Source organism: Ruditapes philippinarum, unplaced genomic scaffold, assembly GCF_026571515.1.
Source record: "Ruditapes philippinarum isolate M1 unplaced genomic scaffold, ASM2657151v2 ctg200_1_1_1_1, whole genome shotgun sequence".
Classification (NCBI taxonomy): Eukaryota; Metazoa; Mollusca; class Bivalvia; order Venerida; family Veneridae; genus Ruditapes; species Ruditapes philippinarum.
Genome location: NW_026859094.1, coordinates 1,988 through 27,642, shown reverse-complemented (window position 1 = coordinate 27,642; position 25,655 = coordinate 1,988). Strand labels below are relative to the sequence as shown.

Here is a 25,655-nt window from a genome sequence, read left to right as displayed (position 1 = left end):
GTAAAAACTTATAAAATCTTCTTTTAAAGAACCCAAAGAGCAAGAGCTAAGATATTTAGCATGAAACATCTTCTAATAAGTGTCTATCAAGTTTGTTCAAACAAAAGCCCTGGGGTCAAAATTGGCCCCGCCCCAGGGGGTTATTGATTTTCCCTATATGCATATAGTAAAAACTTAATAAAATCTTCTTTTAAAGTACCCATAGAGCTAGAGCTTAGATATTTAGCATGAAACATTTTCTGATGGGTGTCTACCAAGTTTGTTCAAATAAAAGCCCTGGGGTCAAAATTGGCCCCGCCCCGGGGGTCATTGATTTCTCTTATATGTGTATAGCAAAAACTTAAAAAATCTTCTTTGAAAAAAAACAAATAGCTAGATTTTAGATACTAAGCATGAAACATCATCTAGTGAGTCTCTACCAAGTTTGTTAAAAAAAAAGCCCTGGGGTCAAAATTGGCCCCGCCCCGGGGACATTCATTTTCCTTATTTGTGTATAACAAAAACTTAAAAAATCTTCTTTGAAGAAACTCAAATAGCTAGAGTTTAGATATTAAGCACGAAGCATCTTCTAGTGAGTGTCTACAAAGTTTGTTCAAATAAAACCCCTGGGGTCAAAATTGGCCCCGCCCCAGGTGTGTCACTGTTTTTAACTTAATGTGTAAAGAAATAACTTGACCAGCTAGACCTTAGATGTTTAGCATGAAACATCTTCTAACGGGTGTCTACCAAGTTTGTTCAAATAAAAGCCCTGGGGTTTAAACTGGCCCCGCTTCAGGGGCCTATATACAGGTGAGCGACTTCAGGGCCATCATGGCCCTCTTGTTAAAATTATTGTGAAGTCTTACTTTTGGATAAATAATGGTACATGTACTGTTACTTTAAAAAGGTGGTTGCTCTACAAAGAATAATTTAAGATCTAGATCAAGTTAATTTAATAACTTGTGTTTTAGTGTTGTGAAAGAATTGTCAAGTTTAGGAAGGCAAGTTCAATACATGTATTATGTTGTACTGAATTTAATATTATTTTAATTTTTTTTTAATTCAGTTACACTTCCATGATTCCATGGTTACTAAAATTGCAAAAGAAAAATTTGTTTTAAAATTTTTCTTTCCATCTTTTTGTAATTAGACCCCAATTTCTTGGTTGGCTAAGAAGTTATATTAAGAATTACTAACTGATTGAATGCTAGCAGCAGTGAGCCTTGTTGAACATGTATGTACCACCAGTTAAAACTCAGGCTGGCCTACACATTTTTAGCTCGACTATTCGATAAGAATAAGTAGAGCTATTGTAGTCACCCGAGCGTCGGCGTCAGCGCCGGCGTCTGCGTCGGCGTAACCACTTATGTTAAAGTTTTTGTAATAGTTCAAATATTTTCAAAGTCCATTGACATATGGCTTTGAAACTTTGCACACTTGTTCACCATCAAGACCCCAACCTGTAGACAGGAGGAGGTAACTCTATCAAGCATTTTGACAGAATTATGCCCCTTTTTCGACTTAGAATTTACGTTAAAGTTTTTGTAATAGTTCAAATATTTTCAAAGTCCATTGACATATGGCTTTGAAATTTTGCACACTTGTTCACCATCATGACCCCAACCTGTAAACAGGAGGAGGTAACTGTATCAAGCATTTTTTTTACTATCAAGCACTAAGAATAGTCGAGCTTTGCTGTCCTACCGACAGCTCTTGTTCCATTTTAAGTGCACCTGATTATCAGTGTTAGAATTTAAAATTAGGACATTTTACACCTCAGTGGAACGCCTTTATTGACAGTCTTATGATGTTATAGATAGTTTATTTTCTTCTGTCACAAACTATTTCTTTAGAGCAGTGCATTTTGTTAATCCCCTTCCGCATAGTGGAAAGGGGATTATAGGAATGGCCTCCGTCTGTCTGTCCGTCCGTCCGTCCGTAACACTTTCGTGTCCACTCCATAATTTTTTTAACCGCCGGAATTTTTTTTAAACAAATTGGCACAAGTAATCACTAAAATGAGACAATGTGCAGAGCGCCAGCACAATAATTGGGTTGCTACCACCAAGGTCAAGGTCACACTTAAAGGTCAAATGTTACAAGCTCTTCATTTCATAATAAAAGTCTTCATTTCGTGTCCCCTCCATAACTTTAAACTATTGAATTTTTTTTTAAATAACATGGCACAAGTTATCACCATAATGAGACGATGTGTAGAGCACAATAATTGGGTTGCTACGGTCAAGGTCACACTTAGAGGTCAAATGTTTAAATGACATCTCCTCATAAACCATTCATCCAATTTCATCCAAACTTCACAGGAATGTTTCTTTGGTAGTCAACATTAAAAATTGTTCAAAGACTTTAATTCCAAGCAGAACTCTGGTTGCCATGGCAACGGAAAGAAAAAAATAAAATATCTTCTTTTAGAAAACTGAAAGAGCTAGAGCTTAAATATTTGGCATGATACATCATCTAGTCAGTGTCTACCAAGTTTGTTCAAATAAAAGCCCTGGGGTAAAAATTGGCCCCGCCCCAGGGGGGTCATTGTTTTTCCCTTTATGTGTATAGTTAAAACTTAAAAATCTTCTTTTAAAAACCCCAAAGAGCTAGAGCTAAGATATTTAGCATGAAACATCTTCTAATGGGTGTCTACCAAGTTTGTTCAAATAAGGGCCCTTGGGTTAAAATTGGCCCTGCCCCAGGGGTCATTGATTTTCCTTATAAATATGTGTATAGTAAAAACTTAAAAAATCTTCTCTTAAAAAACCCAAAGAGCTAGAGTTTAGATACTAAGCATGAAATATCTTCTAGTGTCTACCAAGTTTGTTCAAATAAAAGCCCTGGGGTTAAAATTGGCCCCTCCGAGGGGGGGGGGTCATTGTTTTTCCCTATATGTATACAGTCAAACCTTTCTTGAGCAGCCACTCAAGGGAGGGACAAGGAGTGGCTGCTAAGGACAGGTGGCAGTTAAAGACAGTAAAAAATTAGAACAGAATGTCAGTTTAGGTCATATTGATACTGGCTGTTTAAGACAGGTGGCTGCTAAGGCAGGTTTCATTGTATAGTCAAAACTTAAAAGATCTTCTTATCAAAACCCCAAAGAGTTACAGCTTAGATATTTATCATGAAACATCTTCTTATTGGTGTCTACCAAATTTGTTCAAATAAAAGCCCCTGGTTTAAAATTGGCCTTTGCCCAGGGGCCTATATACTGGTGATGAGCGATTTCAGGGTTATCATGGCCCTCTTGTTAAGATAACTTGGCAGAAATGATCACAATTATGACACCATTGGCAGAGCACAATAATCAAGTCACAACTCTGAAGGTCAGGGTCACACTTAAAGGTCCAATGTAAAAAACATCTATTTTTCATGTCTGCTCTTTAACTTATTGACAATTCAAAGATTTTAAAATAGCTTGGCACAAATGTCAAGGTTATATGTTCTCCATAACTTTTTTTTTACTTTATGGAAGATTTTAAATAACATGGCACAAATAATCACCATCATGAGGCTTTGTGCTTATGATATATAAGCACAAAGCCTCATGATGGTGATTACGGCATAACATCAAGGTCATGGCTATAAAAGGTTCACTGCGGAAGGGGATTTAGCTGTCCTTCAGACTGCCTTGTTTATCTTTAGCATTTTTTTTATCTATATGTTTAAATAGATTTGAAAGTGGGTATATTTAAGCTAACCTGTTAAGGGATTTGGTGTTCAAACCTTGCAAAATTTGTCAATAATAATTCTTTTTTTTTTCTCCTAAATCCATTGAATATACATGTATTTATTTTTTGTATTAACCCCTATTCTTTAGACAGCAACTAATTGTATGTATGGTACAAGTACAGCCTAAGATCAGTGGGTACATCGGCGCCCTCTAATTATGGTCCACACTTTTTGCTATTCAATCAGTACAAATTTCGAAATTTTCCCTTACAACAATGAATGGTTTTGTCCAGATTTAAAAACAGACAAGTCCATTTAAAATATTTAGGGTGGTGAGGATTATAGTATTTTTTTCTGTGATATTTCTAAAGTTTATTTTTGCCAGTATATTATTTATTTTTCTGTCCAAAAACAAAATTTTGAGATTATTTTTTAGAATACCGATTTATATAGGGGGAAATCTCATACATGTTTAGGTTAAGAAAAAAATTTGTCCAGATAGTTTATGGACAAATTATTGTTTTTTGTTTTCCCCCATTGTTTTAACAGTGGCATAAAAGTGTATATGTTTTGTTTGTGCTCATATTTTGTCTATTTAATTGTGCCATACTTACTACTGACAGTCAGATTTTGTGCTGTGTAGATAAATCATTTCAAGATAACTTACAAATTTTATGACTTTGGTTTTTTTAAAAAAAGAGAAATTATTGAAACTTTTAAAACTGATTATTTCTCGTCATTCAAACTTACACACAGTATGTTTTCGTTTTCTTTTTCTATTATTGCTGCTGTAAGTTATTTGACTGCAGATTATCAGCTGAGGGCCACTTTGAAGATCGGGAAATCAAATGTAAGCCTTGTTAAATAAAGTTGTTCCTTACTTACTCACTGCTTAAGATTTTTGTGTTCAAACAGAACTGTGCAAGAATCATAATATTTGGATAATCATTTCCTATAGTCAGTTCAGTTCTGAATATAAAAAGCCATCATCATTTTGGAGAGAAAATAAATTTTCTTTGTGGACTTATGCATGATGTTGACAAAAATTTGTCAAACCTTTTTCAATGGACCTTTCCTCTTTTTAGCCGTGAAAATTTTAGCCCATTACTATGTCAACTGCTCACAGACAGTATCTAAAAACAAAGTCATGTGTTCATTTGTGTAAAACCAGATCAACCAGTGTCTACGCAGGAACCCTGTGTAGCAATTGGATAGCTGGTCCTGCCAATTACATAAAATTGTAAACAAAGGAAAGGTTAACTCTTTAAGAGACTTTGACATCAAGAGCCATTGCTTTCTAAAAATAACTTTAAACAAAAGTGCTGTGTATATGACATTCAGGAATAACTTTCATCCATGTGTATAAATTGTGGCCTTTGTTCAGAAGTGGCCTTTTAACACAGGGTTGATCGCTGTCTCATTCCTCATAAAAATAATTGAATTATAATGTTCATTTTGGTTTATTTAAATTTTTGATAGTGTTCAGACTTCAGGGGCATTGTATACATGAAAATGGCAATGTTTATAACAGACCTATTGTTTTGCTTTGATAATTTAACATGTTTCAGTCATAAAAAATTAGCATTCTAAATATTAGGTGTAGTTACCTTTTTCATAATGTCGAGGTAATTTTGACAGTTCATTTAATTCTCGAAAGTGTATTTTAGTTTTTGGCAGTGTATTTTGATTTTTGACAGTTTATATTGAACCAACATGTAGTTAGCTTGACATGGATTTGAAACACAAAAAGTATTGTTAAAGAAAAATGGTTGATTTCATTTTCTTGAGTTTCTTTCCCAAAGATTATTATTACAGCTCAAACCTTTGTAGAGCAACACCCTTTGGTGGCAAAAAAAATGTTGGTTGATGTTCGGAGTTGCACTAGAAAGGTTGTCTTTTAATTAATACAGTTGTTGTAAAGAGGTTGCTGCTGTAGAGAGGGGTCTCACTGCAGAGCTTGAACTATATATAAATATTTGTTGTTGAATGTTTTCACTGCCAGGGCTGTTTGGAGCTTGCATGTAAGCTAATTTATCAGTCCATTGGGTCTGGGCCATATTTCTTACATCTATAAAATGAGGCTTTAAGGGGTAAAACTGTTAACTTCGCACAACAGTCCCCTTTCATTAAATTGTATGTTACCTACATATAAATGTGTCTATGTGTGCATCCGTGTGTGTCTTTACCATATATTTCAGTGAGAAATTGAATTTAAAAAATATTTACTTTAAGTAATAATATGTGCCATTTTCATTAAAATATGTTTGTTTTGAAAATGGATTATAAATGAGTGAATGTTATTTTCTTTTAGTTAAGTTACATGTTCATGAATTATTATAGAGTTCTTTTAATTTCAAGAAAAAAAACAGCAAGTTTTCATAATAAGTGATATAATTTATATCTTACTGGTTATATTCAATATTACATTTATTAACCATATATCTTATTGTTAAATCCTATATATCATTGATATTTACCATATAACCCATTACATACATCATTGGTTTACCATGATATATCTTTGTTAATTAATTGCATTTTATTTGATGCATAAATTCACACTTGACATTTTAATGTCCTTTTCAGAGGCAAATTTAAGGTCAAGGGTGAAATAGTATGGCTGTAATTGTCTAAAACCATGGTGTACAATTTGGCTGCTGCAAATTTATCAAATCGGTTTATATTTGTCATTAAAGAGTGATATTATGTAAAATTGTAAATTGGGGTTATAGGCTATATATGGCTCTGGTTATAGGTAACAATTATGACCATGGTTATGTGGTTACATATTATATGACTATAATAGTATATGACCATGTTTCCAGGTAGTATGGTCATTGTTATATGCTAGATTATATGGTGCCATTATAACATGTGATATGACCATGATTATAGGCTACATGGCCATTGTTACAGGTTATATGGCCATTGTTATAGGTTATATGGCCATTGTTACAGGTTATATGCCATTGTTACAGGTTATATGTCATGTATAACTCACTTCTTTGGTAATATAATCTTACAAAAGTTTATATTCATCCAATTATAACCAGTCAAGTATATTTGCAAATGATTATTGATCAATCAAATAAATGTGTTTAACTAGTCTTTTGGTTGATTGAATATTTAATTCATTATATTTATTATTCAATTATTATTTAATTATTTCTTGCTTATTGTTGATTCATTTATATATTACTATTGTCAATGTTTCTTTAGTGTTTTTATTAGTTCATGTAATATAGTTTTTATTTATTCTCTTGTCTCCTTCTAATGTATTGTCCTAGTTCCCTTTATTTTGTCTTCAACAATTAGATCCCTCCATTGTTTTCTTTTTTACTTTTTTCCATCTTGTTCAAACCATCATAAATCCATCTTTTGTTTCATGTTTTCACTTTTTGCAAATATATGTGTATATTAGTGCAGTTATGACAAAATTGGTGAGCTTTTTACACAATTTTGTCCAAAAATTAATATTTCAATCTGTGCAACCATATTTTTAGTTCTTTTATAATAGTTAAGTCTTATAATGGGGTTTTATTTGGCTTCTTTGAGTGTTGTGTAGACTTAATACAACAACAACAACCGGTGTTTGAATCGGCCCCCTTGTAAGTGCTTGGTTGATTTTCTTAAAAAGTTGTTTTGAAATGACCCCTGTGTTGTTTTGAAATGACCCCTGTGTTATTTTGAAATGACCCCTGTGTTATTTTGAAATGACCCCTGTGTTGTTTTGAAATGACCCCTGTGTTATTTTGAAATGACCCCTGGGCAGAAATGCCTGCCGCTTCTGGGAATCATTTATTAAGTTACATGCATATTATGTATATTGAGGACATATTGATAAATGCACTTGGTGACCTTCATTATATGAAGTGTTTAAACTATCAACCATTTTTATTATTCTGTAAAGGATATTTGGTTGAAGAGCAATGTGATAATAGACAAAAAATTAATAATTACTTCATGTTGTTATTTATGCAATCCTGTTATATATAATTATCAAATAAAAATGTGCTTACAGTCAAAAGTAGTGTTATTTTATTATCCAAAACGCAACTCCATTTACAAATTACACATCATGGGACGGCTGTTACATTTTACTCACCGACTGTTACATTTTACACCCGTGTTCGTGTTATAATTTTTATTTGATTTTGACAAAAATCGATTTTTTGCCGGACATGATTTGAATTGCATGACACTCTATAGACTCACGTCAATGTGGTATACAAACATGCATAATAGTACCTGAGGCATTTCACTTTAATAATCGATGGGACGCTGACTCGAGCCTCGAATTGAGTGTTATTTCTTCATGACGATTGATCCCTGACATGAAGACTAATGATCATTAATTTTGTCTCTCGACGGTGATTCACTAATCATGTGGTATTAGTTGTTGGTCACTTGCAGAAAATTTTGTAATTACTGGTTAGTTATCCAGGAAAGACGGTTAGTTGGGTCGGCTGTGGAGATATGGCCAAAATGTATGCGTTAAAAATCGGCGGAAAACCAGAAAAAGCAAATGGATGGTATTTTAAGAGACAAAAACACTTGTTTTAATGTTGATCAATCACTCAGTAAGAGTCAAATATCGTAGAGATTTCTTCGTCATTACGTTTTTCATTGTCAGCTATATATATATGATTATCATACTGCTGAGTATTTCCACCTGTTCTTAACTTTTCAATAGATTGTACTCTTCCATCGAATTCTGGAGTAGAAACGTGGTCAAATTCGTCATATTCGTGACGTACGTCTGTTTCCCGTTCCGCGAGAAACCCGTTCATCTTTGGTGAAATATCGGAGAAAGTGGCGACGTCATCGTTCCAGGCTTGTTCGCCCCCAATCATTTCATCCACCCCGGTGATTTCTATTGAATTTGTTTGGCTATATACCAAAGAGAAGAAAATGGACCATTCAAAAATGTTTTCATACTTGATGAAAATAAGATGAAGTAAAAGATGACCATAATATATATTTTGGTTTTTTCAGAGTCATAGATAATAAGATTACAATAGATTAACAAGATATCAACATTGGTAAAAAAAGTACATTTTCTGAAAGCTCCTGCATTTGTCTATGGCTGCATGTAAAATATTTACAGTTCCCATTTAAATAAATGATACATCAATCTTTAAAGAGAACTACTTATTGATTTTTGTTACAAAACTATTCAGAAGACTAAAAAACTGGCTCAGTGGGTATGTTCTGCTATGTTTTTTTCTAAATGAAAGACACGGAAAATTATGCAGCTTTAACTTCCAAATGGTGCATATTAACTTTGTTATTCAATTTACCTGTCAATTTTCCTGCTTTTATCCTGTAGCCTAGTTCTGTAGACGTAGTACTGAAACAAACAAGGTGGAATGTCGTTCTTGATTATTTTTTCAACATTTTAATATTCTTTTTAAACTCTCGTGAATCTTGATACGTTTGAATAAACACGGGGCCTGACACCGGCGGCGTTATTCTATCACTCGACGAACGTCAAGTATTAATACGAAATGTTGGGGGGGGCTTGGGGTGTAGGGGGGGGTTTCGTGGACTATTAACTTGAAATGTAATCAATACATCTCAAAATATACGTATATGTTAATGATATAGCCCTTATCTCTATAAAATCATGTTTTTAATTAGAGATAAGGGCTAGATCATTAATATATACGGTAGGTATATTTTATGATGTATTGATTATATTTCAAGTTCCTGTGGATAAATATACATCAATTTTTTACACCAACATAATTAGACAATGTACAAAAGGGTTGGGCCAGAAGTTTTTGCAACATTATCGTTATATATCTATTAAAAGCAAATGAGCAAATACCAGTGCGTCTCCGTCAAAAGTCATATATCTCATTAAGTAAAAATAAAGTTGAACTCACCCCAATAAAAGTTCCTGCTATAAGTAATACAACAATGGGGGTTATTATGACAGCTATGACACTTCCATGAATAGATCCGTCGTCTGCCTGCTTAACTACAAAGAAAAAGGTTGGTCATATATTTACAAAGCCACTCTTAAATTGTTTTCACTGACTCTTGGTATATACAGGACTGATTTTGAGAATTTGGCTCCCTATAAGATGCTAGAGGCATTTTGTAGTACAAGTGGTGTCTTGGTGTATACTACCTATTTAAGGTATGCTGAATCCGATAAAGGTGGATACCGAATTGAAAAACTTGATCTTGACCATTGAAATGGCCATTTAAAATGACCACTAAAATGGCCGCCAAATTTCTTTAATATATCAAATAAAAGTTTTAAGGAAAGGAAAAGCCTGAAATTTGTCACAAAGCATGTTTAGGTAAAAACAAATTAGACACCAAAACAGAATTAAAAAACAAAACAATCCAATATGGCCGAATAATCCAAGATGGCGGACATTTTTCTATAGGCCTATATAATAGTAATATAGAAGTAATATTAAAGATATAGCACTGAAAATTTTAAGGAATTTAAACATAAGAGACCTATATTTAGGGTCTACAGTCTTCTCCGCCCTATCTGCTAGACTGACGCAAGCATATATAGTGGCTGCTCATATACTTATATTTGCACAGCGTGAGGGGGTTTACGTGAGGGGGTTTAAACATGTGCATTAAATTTCTCTTTCGTCACAGTTCTCTTGTTGTCAGTTTTTCTGTTATTGGTTGTGATCTTCATTTTTCTGTAATCGGTCCTCGTCTCAGTTCTTTTGTTGTCAGATGTCTGTTTTTCTGTTATCGGTCGTCGTCTTTGTTCTTCTGTCATCGTCTTGGTCTCCTGTTGTTGACAATTCATCTGTCATCGGTTCCCGTTTCTGTTATCGATCAACTTCTCCATTCTTTAGTCATCTTTATTCTGTTATCGCTGTCTTGTTGTCATTTCTGCTGTTATTGATCCTTGTCACTGTTCTTCTGTTAACGGTCACTGTCTCTGTCAGATTGTTGGGATTTCTGCTGTTATCGGTTTTTGTCACTGTTCTTTTGTTATCGGTCGACGTCACTGTTCGCTTGTTGTCAGTTATTTTATTATCGGCCCCTGTCTCTTCTGTTATTGGTCGACGTCCCTTCTCGCTTGTTGCCAGTTCTTCTGTCATCAGTTCCCGTTTCTGTTTTTCTGTATTCCGTCCTCCTCGTCTCTGTTCGCTTATTGTCAGTTATTCTGTTGTCGGTCCTTGTCACTGTTCTTTTGTTATCGGTCGACGTCACTGTTCGCTTGTTGTCAGTTTTCTATTATCGGTTCCTATCTCTATTCGCTTGTTGTCAGTTCTGCTGTCATCGGACCCTGTTACTGTTCCTCTGTTATCGGTTTCTGTCTCTGTTGTTCTGTTATTGGTCGACGTGTCTGCTGGCTTGTTGTCAGTTCTTCTGTTATCAGGCACTGTCTCTGGTCTTATGTATTCGGTCCTCGTCTCTTACCGCTTGTTGTCAGTTCTTTTGTTATCGGGCCCTGTCCCTGTTCTTCTGTATTCGGTCCTCGTGTCTGTTCGCTTCTTGTTAGTTCTTCTGTTATCGGTCCCTGTCTCTGTTCTTCTTGTTGTCAGTTCTTGTCTTCATTCTTTCTTCTGTTAACGGTCGTCGTCTTCGTTCTTGTACTTTCGGTACTTGTTTCCTGTTCCGTTAAGGTCTTCTCTGTATATATCATCGTTGCCGTCATTCTGTGTCGATGTCCTGGTTTTGTCAGTCTTGTAGTCATTTATTCGTTCAATGGAGAAGCGGGGGATCAAACTCACGACCCCTTGATTTGAAGGCAGACAGTGTTACCACTGCACCATAGCGCCCGCTCTGAATAATAACCATTTTTGAAAGTCCTTTATACATTAAATACTATTTCAATGGCTAACAAAAGGTGTAGTACAATTATATTTTAACACCTCTTTTATGTACCAACCCACGTGACTTTTATGTATGGTCAAAGAAAATATTACTCGATTTATTACAAGTAATATTTTTATAAATAACTTTGCTGTTACTTCAGGATATCCTGGAAACCTGGAAATTTATTGGAGGGTACCCGGAATTGTAATGTATATCAAATGATGTGATAATCTTCTTGTCGAATTTTCTCAAAATTCAAAATTTTACGAGAGCTTTCATGGTATAGCAAGCACATGTGGCAATTTCCCGGTTTCAGACATTTTATAACTCAATGAAAATATGGTGTTGTTATTGTTGTTGTTATTTTTAACTTTAAATTTCAAATTGTCACTTATTTTGAACAAGATGGTAAACATTTGTTATTTTCTGTATTTTTGTTAAGAATTTGATGAAGTATACACTTCTAAGTTTAAGATGACTTTTTAACATTATCGATTATCCATCGTATACCTGAATGCAGTTATAACTGAATCTAAAAAAAATGAATTATGCAGATATTATTTTCGGCAGAAAACAAAAAATACAAACAAAACAACAAACAAAAAACTTACATGCAGCATACATGTGTAATGTTCACAATGTGCTGAAAAACGGCTCTTTATTAATTTCAACATTTCAGCAAGTGATACATTTTATATAAGAATGGTACAGAAATATTGTTGTAACCATTTAAAAATTCAGGATTTGTGAATTTGTAAGTTGGGTATTTTTACCTAGTTTGCTCAACACTTAATTAACACATTTTTTGTATATAAACCTGAGGTACAGAAATAGACAGAAAACAACTTTCATACATAATGTCGTAGATATTTTGGTCACAAAAGGAGTTTTTTGATCCTGATAATGTTTTAAGTAGGATAAAAATATTACAAGCTTATATTCTTAAAAATTTGCACTGCCTTAATTCATTTTTTTAAATACGTGCAATTATGTAATTATTATGTCTTTAGTTAATAGATTCTGGAGAAAAAGCTTAACAAAGGTGATATCTTTTATTTTATAGATAAATTTGATAGTGAGAACACTGTTTTTAAAGTTCACGAGATGAAATAAAACTACATCTGACACAACAAACAAATTTTCTTTTTATTTTATGCTTAAAAATAAGTTAAAACGAAATTTTCTTGATATTAACTTTAATATTAAAATCTGTTTTCCCCATGTTTGCCGAATATCATCGGCCATTCTAAACTAAAATGTAAAGGATAATTCTGGTCATTCTAAGATAGTTCTAAACTAAAATGTAAAGGATAGTTCTTGCCATAATGAAATAAAATAAAATGTAAAGGGTAGTTCTTGCCATAATGAAATGAAATAAAATGTAAAGGATAGTTCTTGCCATAATGAAATAAAATAATATGTAAAGGATAGTTCTTGCCATAATGAAATAAAATGATATGTAAAGGATAGTTCAAAAATTAAATGGACATGATAGTAGTTAAATGGCTCAGATATTTAAGTTCTGTTTAACAATACTTCCTCCCACAAAACATTTTACATTGCATTCAGATCTCATCACATTTTCTAGTGACGTAAGAACTTTGCATGCAAAACTAAGAACTATCAAGTTAACCAGTTTTAATTCGGTCGAGTATTTTTTTTAAAAAAGATACTTCTTGTTTTTGGCTGTATTTCATGTGATTACTCATCATAAGTGATTGTGTTCTCATCATAAGTGAGTGCCTGTGGCGCCGTTTTAAAATATGTCGCAACGTTGCCAAACTGTAGCACTTGCCGCTAAATGCCACACCCTTGTCGCTAAATATCGCAACCACCGCTAAATGTCGCAATGTCTTTCCGTTAAATGTCGCAAAATGTATATTCATGATAAAATTAAGTTAGCTAGTGGTATTAAATTACAAAATAACATTGTGTAAATGTTTGTATCTATTTGGTAACTTGGAGACATAAAGGAATGTCCCGATCCAACTGCCGACTCAAGATGAAAATAAATCATGTATTTACAGAAATAAAACTTGAATATTCTCTTATTAGAAAAGTATTAGAAAATACGTTACCAATTTTAGTCGCTTCTACACAACATGCAGGGAATCTATTAGCGTCAGGCATTTTACAAATTCCTTCTTGACAAATTTCTTGGCAATCTGCCAGAGTGCTCACGTTCACATTCTTTTTTATAGACTTGTCGAGTTTCTCATGTTTACCACAGTCACTCTCTGAAAAAAAATAGTGTAGTATTTTAATATTTAAAGAATATTTCGTTCAATTTGGCAAACAAATCTATCATTAGAGCTATTTGTATTGTTTCACTTGATCACGTGACTGATTTCACTCGAATAGGGTCATGCGACTGGTAGTAATTGAGAAGGGTCACTTGAATGATTACACTAAGGGAGAGTCACATTTGAATGATTTCACTCCAGAAAGGTCACATGACTGATTTCACTCGAGGAAGGGTCACATGACCGATTTCAAATTATTTCATTCTACAAAGTATTATTATATCAAATCTAAAGGCGTTGCGAAGATTGTTTAATTGGATGCATGATCTACCAAAGCAGAATTTTATACATTTGATTAACTCAAAATCTAGTCAAACCGAACTTAAATTTCCAAGCCAAATAAAACGAAAGACACTTATGACATGTAATAAGCCCGTGCCGCCTAATGTGGTTGATTTCGTATTTTAGTTGTAGGCTAATTGTGTACCTTTAATTATTCTTCAAACGAAAGACGACAGTTAAAAAAACTCATGTTGACGCCATGAAGTTGCCTTTTTATAAATACTTTGATGAAAGCAAGCGTTGTTGGGTATGTAAAAAACTGTAAATTAATGAATTGGCATACCATGTGGAAACATGGCTTTATCAAGACAACATACGAACGTGTCCCTGACTTGATCTTCCTTTAATTGACAATAAGACGAGTTTAAACACTGGGGTTGGTAACAGCCTCCCTCTATCAGCGTCTGTCCGTACTCACATGGACCTGTGGGAAAATATAAAGATATAATATCTGGAGTAATGAAATGTTCCTTCATAGTTCCCAGCCAAAATAAAACTGAATTCTTTAGTTATATACAAAAATCAAAACGAACAAAAAAAACTGAATTTCCGTATTGTTAGAGATTCAAAAAAGTTATTTATAGCACTGTTTGTCGAACTGGAGTAACATTTAATATAAAACACATCTGATTAACTAATGAACACAATTGCGGGTGTTCTTTAGTGTGCCTAATCTACGTTAAATTCTTTCAGTTGCATACAGTTCATTTCTAGTTGCAAAAAGATAGAATGACATTGTTCTCATATAATTTCTCTACTTTAATGATAATATAGGAAAGAAAGTGTAATTCTTAGGCAATTTCTCTACCTCAATGATAATATAGAAAAGAAAGTGTACTTCTTAGGCAATTTGCTTATTAATAGTAAAAATTTAGACGAAAATACGTACAGTTGACATGGTTTCGCTTATTAATAGTAAATGGTATAGACGAAAATACGTACAGTTGACAGGGTTAAATCCACTGATTTCGCCGACCCCAGGGTGCGATGAAATATAGTATAATGTGTGTTTCCAACAAGCATCATATGTTTTATTTAATTTATTTGCTAAACAGTCGGTCTGTGATGCAAACTGGCTGAAAAAGAAAACAATAAATAACTTTATTCTGCATGCAAATGAGTAATTATATATTTTGATATCACTTAAATTATATCATAATTTTTTAACATATTATACATTGATAGTTTGAGTGAATAGGACAAATAATATCATTCAACGAAGTAATTTATGTTCGCAACTTTCGACAGTCTCCGTCAAACTTCGTATCATTAATGGTCAATCGGAGCATCCTCGGCTATCAACTATTATAACTTATCCGAAAACTGACGGAAAGGGCCGAAAAGTTGGGAGTGTAGTAATCGGCGAGATGGTTCCGAATGCACCAGTAATAAGTTCATTCGCGCCATAATACTTGAAAGGTCGCGCGTATTAATGAAATACGTAAAGATCAAGCTTATACAAAACATACAAACACTGTAAATATCTCAAATAATGTACAAACGTTTTCATTTATTGAATAACTTCATTTCTGAAATTCAAAATTCAAGTTTATTTGATAAGTTTTTTTTTCTGTTCAGCTCAATGTTTAGTTCCTTTTATGAGCAACTTACTTGAACAACTTTGTAAACATTGGAAAGTTATACCTGCATGTGCCGTGGTCACCCTCAATATTTGCGCAACCTTCAAGTTCTAATTTAGATGGACTTATCCCCGCAAAACACATCTCTGAAAGGAATAAGTTAAACAGTTTTTGTATTTTCTGATCGCAGATCAGATAATACATAGCTAACATCCACGGTCTAACACAAAATTTCCTAACAGTCCTAACAACTCAAATTAGTTCTCACTCAAAACTGCTTAAAAACCTGCAATTTAAAAGAAAGAACAATTTTTTGTTACAAGTGTCCAACAAATTACTACACCTTCAAACTTTTAAAGTAGCGTTGGCTTATAGAGTTGTCAATAAACTTACGCGGATGAATATGATTTTAATCAATGAAAATGCTATTTTTAGCGATGTCGATTACCGAATACTACACAAATAAATCTGACTGCCGAGTAGTTGAATATATAGTTTCTACATGTTGGACTGTTTGGGCGAGAAGATTTTTGCTAAATTATTTACATCAATTTTAAACAACAGGTTTACCCTGAACAAAAAACCTCGAAATTACCCTAACCCGAAATGCAATGGAAATTCTAAATTTAGAATCACTTGATTTTATCCAAATTTTGATTTTAATACTTCTCCGTGGTGCAGGGGTAACGCGCTCGTTTGGTATGTGAGAGGTCTGGAGTTCAAATCCCAGTCGAGTCAACATTTTTTTAATTCTTTTTTTTAGTGTCTTTGTTAAGGAAATAGCCACGATATGCAAGGATAAAGTGTGGCTATCATAAAAAAATTAACATGAATTTTTTTTTGATGCAACTCTAGTTATGCAAAATTCCGTATGTATCAAACTCTGGTGCCCTGCAAGATGACTTATAGTACATAAAAATAAACTTATACAGGAAAACACATACATATATACAGTACGATTTAGATTGCAGGGATCAGAAAATACCACTGAGCTTGCAGCCCTTTGATTTAAGAAACTTAGTTATTTTGCTTACATATGACTGCTAGATCTAACTTTGTTTGGAGGTTGGAGTACCACACTAAATGCGGTATTACAGTTTATTACCCTTCAAGATTTTTTCCGCCTTTTTGATTGGACATTGATCACCCGAAAGAAATTGATATAACCGAGCCAGACGGGTAATATACACACTAAATTTCCCCGTTGGGTACCCAACGTTGTAAACAACATGCGCTGAGGTGATGCGCGTACGGTTCGATTTTACGCGGTGTAAATTCCGATTTAAAAGCACTTTTTAACTGTCAAATGATAAATATTTACCAAAGTAGAGTAATGATACATATTACCATCAGTATCGAAAACAAATATGACCTTGTGAAAGCTTGATATCAATTACAAAAAAGTGCGTTCAATAGACTACTCCTTTTCTCCTGTTTACATTCGTTAAGTACGGGAAAATACGTCATGTATTTATGTGACGTCATGTTGTGACGAAGAGGTACCCTAAAGGGAATCTTATTTCGACGTTTCATTTGAAACAGCAATGATTTTTTTAAAAATCGTCTAAACTCGGCAGGGGAAGGGTAATAAAATTATTATTTTGGTTTTGGAGTGATATATGTGGATATATTACCTGCCAAGATAAAATATCACCCTCGCCTAACGGCTCGGGTGATATAAAATCTTAACAGGTAATATATCCACATATATCACTTCAAAAACAAAATAACATATAATATACCGGTCAGGGCGCTTGAATGATTACATGCTAAAATCTCTCCTCTTCACCCGGCGAAATGCAATTCATCTGTTCATACCGATATATATATACGAAAATGAATGAAAAATGTAAAAATAAATCGGCGAAAAAAGCGATATTTTCCAATTTTATGATCATGATTTCTGCAAGCGTCTGGGGGTACTGTTAAATCCGATGACAATTGCAAACCTGGTCATAATGTAAAATTATATTATGTCCCAAGTTTAAGTTAATTTTATCGACCAATTTTGAATAAAATAATCGTAAAACGGAATTTTATGATGACGTAGATTTAGTGTTTTTGAAATCTCTAATTGAGGCATTGATAAAACAAATACATGTAATTATATTTGGTACAAATCTTACCTAGACAGCATGTGTTTTTGTCTCGGCATTCGCCTAAACACGTGGAATTCGTGCACGCACCTGTTATATCAAGTGATATATAGCCCTCGCCACATTCTGATATTAAAAATAGAAAAGAGATTATACATGTATATTCAACCTAATTTGAATTTTCCAAAGAAAAGTTTGTCAAATTTGCTACAGTCATCATATGGTATAAAGTGTTAAATTTTTCTGTCACTACCTCACTGATATACTCGACTGTTGGCACCATTGTAGTAATTACTGTATGAAATTTAAGAATGTAATAAACAAAGTTGCTAAAATTTTCAAGAATGTCATGAGTTAAACATTTATGTCTTTATTATTACATGCATCATTTTCGTTTCCATTGATTTTGTCATGTGAATTATTATATTTGTAATTATTGTGTGTAACGAGATATACTGTAAATGTTTAAGTTACCGAAATAAACTATTTCTTCTTCTTATTCTGTAATAAATATAAAATATGATAGAATATGATATTAATAAAAAATATAGAAATACAAACTTTTGAAAATAAGTAAATTATATACTTACCTTGGGCAGTAACTGCTGTATAAAGAACGGATGTTACGCAGATCAAAACTGTAGTCTTTAGTTTTAAAAACATTCTTTTTATTCTCAATCCAAAATGATTTCAATTTAAATGCACGAAAAGGTCCGTCAACCATCACATGTTAATTATCCAAAACCACTGCAAATAATATTTCTAGAGATTAACATAGATGTAGTTTTTAAATGCGCGAAAATAAATAATTTTATGACAGAATTTCAAAACTATATTCCTATTCCGCGTACCTTTTTCCTCGTGTTATATTAAAAATCAAATGTTTGAATATCTTTAAATTTTGTCTCTTGTTCTTAGCCGAATATATTTAAATTCATTTAGAAGTGTCACAAAACGTTGTTTTTTTTTTCTTCTTTTTTCAGTAATGTTATATCAGAAACAGAAATATAAACTAAAACTTTTTTTTCTGATTAAAATTAATACATGTATAAATCTAAGGCGGAGAATAAAAAACCTAAACATACCATAAATCAATTAATATTCATGTCAAATAAATAACAAAAACGCGTAATGAATAAAAAATAAAACAAACTTATTGTTTAAGAGTATAATAAGTTAACTAATGCGTGAAGATTATTCTCATTGTTTTATTAAACTATAGTTGTTTAGAGCGTGCGTTCGTACTTTATACCCATTTTTACTTTTTCAACCGAATTTTACATTGTATTCTTGTATACAGATTGTATAAACGCTTATTATGGTGGCTGATTCGTGCCATGTAGTATGAGCATGTTTTCGGAGCGAAAACACGAAAATACTTTTTCTCGCGTGGCAGGGCGAAAATTGCAATTTTGGCGTGTTTTTACCGGGCGACCTTTCGCCCCGCCACACGGAAAGGAAATTTAAAATATTAGACTCTAAAGAAAGGTACAGTGACGTGCTTGAAATCGCAATGAACATACTGATGTTGAATTCCATAAGCTTATCAAAGTCGTGAGACAGTGATTTTGTTTATTTACAGTGATTATATAAACCCGAAGATCGTTAGAATTTGGAAAAGTGAAGAACGAATGAACGAAGAACGAATATGACATTCTATTTTTTATGAAGAATGTCTAAAAACAATGAATGCTGAGCTTAAATTTCTATAAACAATTCCCAATTTATATGAACATAAAATTGAAGGCTAATACTTTTATATATATATATATACATGTAATCTTTAGTTTATATTGTGGAGTGTCGATTCAGTAAGAAAAAAACAACAACATGGATTGACTCGAAATATCAAGAAATCGAAATATCAAGAAACCGAAATATCAAGAAACCGAAATATCAAACGCTTTAATGAGTGTTTGCTTCGGACCGAAATGATTAAATTCTTACATTTACAAAATGTTAATCGATCTTTAAATTGTAGTTTGTTGGGGTTTTTTCCGGATAGATATTTATAAGGAAGCTAATGATGTATAAATATTTTATCATGATTTGTTATTTCATGCAACCTTGCGTGAAAAGAGTTCAGAAAAAAATACTATAATAGTGAATCTCTCACAAGTATCAGAACTTAAGGCTTTTTATTTTAACTCCATAAACACTAATTAAAAATTTCGTCTTCATGTCATTTCATTTGTTATCATTCGCCTGAAAAGAGCAAAATTATTTTAAAAAAAATTATAAAACATTATTTAAATAAGGGTGCCATAGTCACAAAATACGCCCGTTTACGAAAGCTTTAGATGGAGATGGGGGCATTATGGATAAGTGTTATCTAGCAAGCAAGTTTTTATTCTTGGCACTGTGTTGTTAAATGAACCTTAAAACAAATCAGTAGGGAAGATATGCACAGGATGTGTGACCTTGACCTTGGTCGCAGGGACCTGAATTTTATGCACGGCACTCAGCCTCATAATGATGAACATTTGTGCCAAATTATATTGAAATCCCTCTATGCATGTAGAAGTTTTGCTCCAGACAAGCGTTTTTCTATGAGCTCTAACTGTGATCTTCACCTTTGTCCTAGAGACTTGGTTCATGTGCAGGGCACTACGTCTCATGGTGGTGAACAATTCTATAAAAGTAACATTAAAATTCCTCCATGCATGTAGAAAATATGCTCCGGACAACATCTGGATATTTAATCATCTCCAGTGACCTTGACCTTGCAAATATTAACCTAAATTAAATGTGTCACACCTGTAGTCATGATAGTTACCATTTGTGCTACAATCCATCAATAAATGATGACTAAATGGTCCCTATACACATCTTCAAATTTTTTATCTGAACTTTGACCTCTATGTGTAACCTTGACTTTTGGTCGCAGGATCTGAATTTTGCGTGCGACACTCAGCCTCACAATGGTGAACATTTGTGCCAAGTTATATTGAAATCCCCCTATGAATGTAGAGGTTTTGCTCCGGACAAGCGTTTTTCAATGAGCTCTAAGTGTGACCTTGACCTTTGACCTGGAGACCTGGATCATGCATGGAGCAATACATATCATGGTGGTGAACATTTCCATAAAGTATTATAAAAATTCTTCCATACATATAGGAGATATGCTTCCAGACAAAATCTGGATATTTCACCATCTTTAGTGACCTTGACCTTACATATATTGACCTAAAGTAAATGTGTCACAGCCGTAGTCATGATAATGACCATTTTGTGTTACAATCCCTCAATAAATGATGATTAAATCGTCCCCTATACACATCTTCATAATTTTATCTAAACTTTGACCTCTATGTGTGACATTGACCTTGGCTGCAGGGACCTGAATTTTGTGCGCGACACTTCCGCCTCACAATGGTGAACATTTGTGCCAAGTTATATTGAAATCCCTCTATGCATGTGGAAGCTTTGCTCCGGACAAGCGTTTTTCAATGAGCTCTAAGTGTGATCTTGACCTTTGACCTAGAGACCTAGTTCATGTGCGTGACATGGCATCTCATAATGGTGAACATTTCTATGAAATTTCATTAAAATCCCTCCATGCGTGTAGGAGATATGCTCCGGACAAAATCTGGATATTTCATCATCTTTAGTGACCTTGACCTTGTATATATTGACCTAAATTATATGTATCACAGCCATAGTCTGATTATGACCATTTGTGTTACAATCCCTCAATAAATGATGACTAAATGGTCCTATACACATCTTCATATTTTTATCTGAACTTTGACCTCTATGTGTGACCTTGACCTTGGCCGCAAGGACCTGAATCTTGCGCGCGACACTCCGCCTCACAATGGTAAACATTTGTGCCAAGTAATATTGAAATCCCTCTATACATGTGGAAGTTTTGCTCCGGACAAGCATTTTTCAATGAGCTCTAAGTGTGACCTTGACCTTTGAGCTAGAGACCTGGTTCATGTGCGCGACACTGCTCCTCATAGTGGTGAACATTTCTATGAAGTTTCATTAAAATCCCTCCATACATGTAGGAGATATGCTCCGGACAAAATTGGACGCCGCCCGCTCGCGTTCCCATACTACGTCCCGTTTTTCAAACGGGCGTATAAAAACCAATAATAATGATGACGATGATAATTGATTAATTAATTAATTAATTAATTAATTAATTAATTAATTAATTAATTAATTAATTAATTAATTAATTAATTTAATAAACATAAATAGATAAATAAAATAATAAAAATAATTATAAACACAAACACAAGAATATGCTCTAAAATCTCAATTTCGAGACATTTTTTTAAGTATGTCATTTTTGCTTACAAGTATTGTTTTAGAAAAAGGGAGATACATTGTATATTGCTTCAGAAATGATTATATGTATGTATATAATAATCTGCAATATTGTAACAAAGGACATCATTAATAAGCAAGCAATATAAATAAATTGAAAAAATAAGCACAAAAACCAAATGGGTACAGCGTCAATAGCATCATCAATGACGTCATAGAAAAATGAACGTCAAAACGTCACTTGACGACGGCATTAACAAAGCGGCGCTGGTCAACGAACCATCAACATCGTAAATATTCTTCACAGCCAAAAAAATGGCTGAAAAGGAAGAGAAAAATCCGTTACCACCTATTATAGATGTCAGAAACATGGGAGATGACACTGGCGTCATCTACCAAAACTTCAGCAGCACGAAGAAAGAAAGTGAAGGAGAAAGATTGAAAAGAATTGCAGAAATGTTCTTGGCAAAACCAGGGAACCAAGAAGATAGGAGAGAAAGAGCCGATGAAATAAACAAAAAGGATAAGAAGTTGTCAAACAGAATGAGAAAGAAGATTGCGAAGAAGAATAAGAAAAAGAAAAGGGTAAGCCTAATTTTACTTCAAATAATGCACCTTCATGTAGTCTGACCAGGCTCTGTAATTTTGCTGACTTACTTTGAATTTTCATCTTGATATCTCGGAATTGCAAAGATCAGTTAAAAAAAAAAAAAAAAAACGGAAGCTGGGCAAATCCATTTTAGAAATTTAGCAGGTCAACCGTTAATTTATGATGAAGATAATTCTCTATTTATAATAACTTTTAAATATACTTGCAGGTAAAAAAAAATTGCCAGAGAATCTTTAAAAAAGTAGTGTGCTGTCTGAACAGTTTGATGCAGAAGAAAGTTAACGTAGTACACCCCTAATGGGCACTATAAAGAACTGTAAAATTTACAATATGCCTTAAATGTTACCTGTATGCAAAATTTAAACAAAATTTACCGTGTGGTTTATGAGTTATGGACATTTTTCTGAACTAAAACTTTGCCATTAGAAGGGCTTTTTTCAGAGATGAGGAAACTTTAAATAATCTATAATATCATCATTATGAAAAATGTTTTCCTATTGCTAATTGTTAAAAAAACAAAAAATGACATTAAGGTAACAAATTAAACAAGCAAAATGATTGTTTTTAAACAAAATGTTTTTAATATGTATAAAAATGTAACCCTACCCCACCCACTTTTAACACTTATTTGACCATTTCCTTATGTAAAAAGCCTTATCTAAAATATCCCTAAAATTTTCCACAGAAAGGGGCTGTTTTCAAAGTTTGCCAAAATTTTCCTAAATGTATATTGGTTGGTCTGGCAAAATATAAAATACCTTTACCGTGTAGTTTTTATTTTATTACCCTTTGAAAATATCTTATATTTGCTATTAAATTAAGCATTTTTAGTAAATAAATACCTACAATAATTATATAATTAAAACGAAACACTTTTTTATTCCATTAGGGATCTGAGAAATTAATAAAAAATGTTAAAAAGAAAGAAAAAAAAGCTGCCTCTTCTGGGGTTTGAACCCACGCCCCTCAGTTTCAATACACTTTACAGTGATTCTAGCCTATTTCAAAGTGGAGATAGTGCATTAGAGGTCATCGTCGGATACCAACGATTGATAAACATGTCACATAACATGCTGATAAATGTTAATGGTTCGGCCGTGGGTATCCGACGATGATTAGAGGTGTACTACCTTAAATCAATTATATACAATTATGTATGAAACGGAGGCGGAATAATCTATATTTCAAATAGACCTAATACTGACATCTGACAATTTTTCAGGCTGAGAAAAAGCAGAAAGCCATTACAGAAGCCTCTGAGAGTGATGGTCACGAGGTCCATAAGCCATTTGAAGCGTTCCTTGAAATTGAAGTTGCAGACGACAAGAGAGATGATCACGTGGTCCATAAGCCATTTGAAGCATTCCTTGAAATTGAAGTTGCAGACGACAAGAATAAAAGCGCAAAATATCCTAGCTGCTTTGGTTTTATCATGGCATGGTTTGAGAAAAGGAAAAAGAAAAACGCTTTCGAAGAAAATTGATGCAAATTCACACAGCTTGTGTGTAAGTTCCAGTGACATTTTGATTGAGATAATAAGTTCCGCACGTGCCAATGAAGCTGACAGCTTAACTGGAAATGGACTGAAAGAGGATGTCCTGGAAATTGAGGACGTCGAATCAATTTCATTTTAAAATTATGTGCTGAAAGACTTAAACCCACGACAAGTAGGCTTATTTCTAATTTTTTGCTGGTCACGTGATAAAATATATAGTCATACAATTTAACAAATATTTGTAAAAAATGGATGGACATTTTTAATAACCACTGTTAGCAGAATCATCAAACGTTTTTTTTTTCATTTTTAACAGATAATAGAAATATTTGCATATTTAATTCACAGTTGTTTTTATATAAGTTACAAACATATTTTCATCTTTTTCATTATATTATATTTCTTTGTTACAATAATAGGAATATTTGCATATTTACATTTTTCTATTATGTCACTCTTTTTTTAAGTTACAAAATACTTTTTAACTTTTCATGATAAGGCCCGTAGTAAAATAGAATCACAATTCCATTGTACTGTTTTTCCTTGCATTTTTTTTTACTTTCAAACACATAGTCATATAATCAGTCAATAACATCGATTGATTGTCTACACTATTTCAGTGAATGAACGCTTGTATACGAGTCTTGCATAAAAAAGGATGCAATGAAATAGTGTTTGAAAATGCAAAATTAAACTAGGAAAATAATGTATAGAAAATTTCAAAAATAATTTTCAACTATAACATTCCCTGCTGAGTAAATATATAGATAACACTGGAATTAATTATCTTGAGCCTTTATTGCATTTCAAAACATATTTCAAGAAATATTTCAATATTCCCAACATTTTCAGATCTTTTGCTTTTTTAAAAAATTAATTTAAAATGTTATATTAGGTCCGTACTATATTTTGTGTATTTTGATATGATTTAACAACCATTTTTGACTACATGTTCTTATTTTTATTATTTTTCTGTTTCCATTTTTCTAACATTTCTTTTAAACATCAAAGAAACTCTTTTGATCACGTGACCAGCCGTTTGGCACCCCTAAAGACTGCTTGATTGTGAGGTGGTAGTCTGTTTGTACCTTTTTGGAATTTATCTATTATCTTAAAAAGATAAACAAGTTTTCTAAAGTTATATTTACTTGAAACGAAAGATCTATTGAAGTTTGCAATGCATTAAAAACAAGTTTACCTGAATTATGTTTGTTTTCGTTTAGCAATGCATGTACGTATTGATTGAAAAGGCCAACACATTACCTAGATCATTAGCTAGCCTTAATTTAAGGAACTGAATGATAAACTGAATCTTCAAAAGCAGACGACACATACAGTAGTACATCTTTATACATTATAGTATCGTGATCTTTCCATAACTGCACTTAACGGACTATTCCGAAACACTGTCAGTAACATGGTCAGTGCTTCGTTACCTATCCATACCAGCACTTAACCATGCATTTCAAAACTTAAAGATAACCCCTCAGCAACAAGGGGGTCGTATAATGTGATAATCAACTTATATATTGAATTACTTCGGCTCCATAC

General features: G+C 33.1%; 2 protein-coding genes across 2 annotated transcripts; one reads left to right on the top strand and one right to left on the bottom strand.

Annotated features, from left to right (window-relative positions):
• Positions 1 to 7,609: 7,609 nt before the first annotated feature.
• Positions 7,610 to 18,575, bottom strand: LOC132755185 (uncharacterized). The gene is made up of 9 exons (XM_060745993.1): positions 18,312 to 18,575; positions 17,752 to 17,847; positions 15,690 to 15,771; positions 14,988 to 15,121; positions 14,329 to 14,469; positions 13,539 to 13,697; positions 9,543 to 9,637; positions 8,955 to 9,004; positions 7,610 to 8,544 (listed from the first exon to the last, which is right to left on the bottom strand). The coding sequence occupies exons 1-9, from the start codon at positions 18,382 to 18,384 to the stop codon at positions 8,232 to 8,234; spliced, it is 1,143 nt and encodes a 380-aa protein (XP_060601976.1). The 5' UTR covers positions 18,385 to 18,575; the 3' UTR covers positions 7,610 to 8,231.
• Positions 18,576 to 22,198: 3,623 nt separating this feature from the next.
• Positions 22,199 to 25,301, top strand: LOC132755194 (uncharacterized). Its single transcript, XM_060746006.1, has 2 exons — positions 22,199 to 22,584; positions 23,832 to 25,301. Exons 1-2 carry the CDS (start codon positions 22,315 to 22,317, stop codon positions 24,090 to 24,092), a joined length of 531 nt encoding a protein of 176 aa, XP_060601989.1. The 5' UTR covers positions 22,199 to 22,314; the 3' UTR covers positions 24,093 to 25,301.
• The last annotated feature ends 354 nt before the right edge of the window (positions 25,302 to 25,655 follow it).

What these genes read in the sequence shown, in the direction of transcription:
- LOC132755194 (XM_060746006.1), top strand. Translation starts at nt 22,315, where the DNA reads ATGGCTGAAAAGGAAGAGAAAAATCCGTTACCACCTATTATAGATGTC. An exon ending in AGAATAAGAAAAAGAAAAGG is followed by an intron (nt 22,585 to 23,831) that starts GTAAGCCTAATT and finishes ACAATTTTTCAG; the next exon opens with GCTGAGAAAAAGCAGAAAGC.
- LOC132755185 (XM_060745993.1), bottom strand. Translation starts at nt 18,384, where the DNA reads ATGTTTTTAAAACTAAAGACTACAGTTTTGATCTGCGTAACATCCGTT. An exon ending in TAGCAGGAACTTTTATTGGG is followed by an intron (nt 9,005 to 9,542) that starts GTGAGTTCAACT and finishes TGTTTGTTTCAG; the next exon opens with TACTACGTCTACAGAACTAG. An exon ending in AAAAGCAGGAAAATTGACAG is followed by an intron (nt 8,545 to 8,954) that starts GTAAATTGAATA and finishes TTTGGTATATAG; the next exon opens with CCAAACAAATTCAATAGAAA.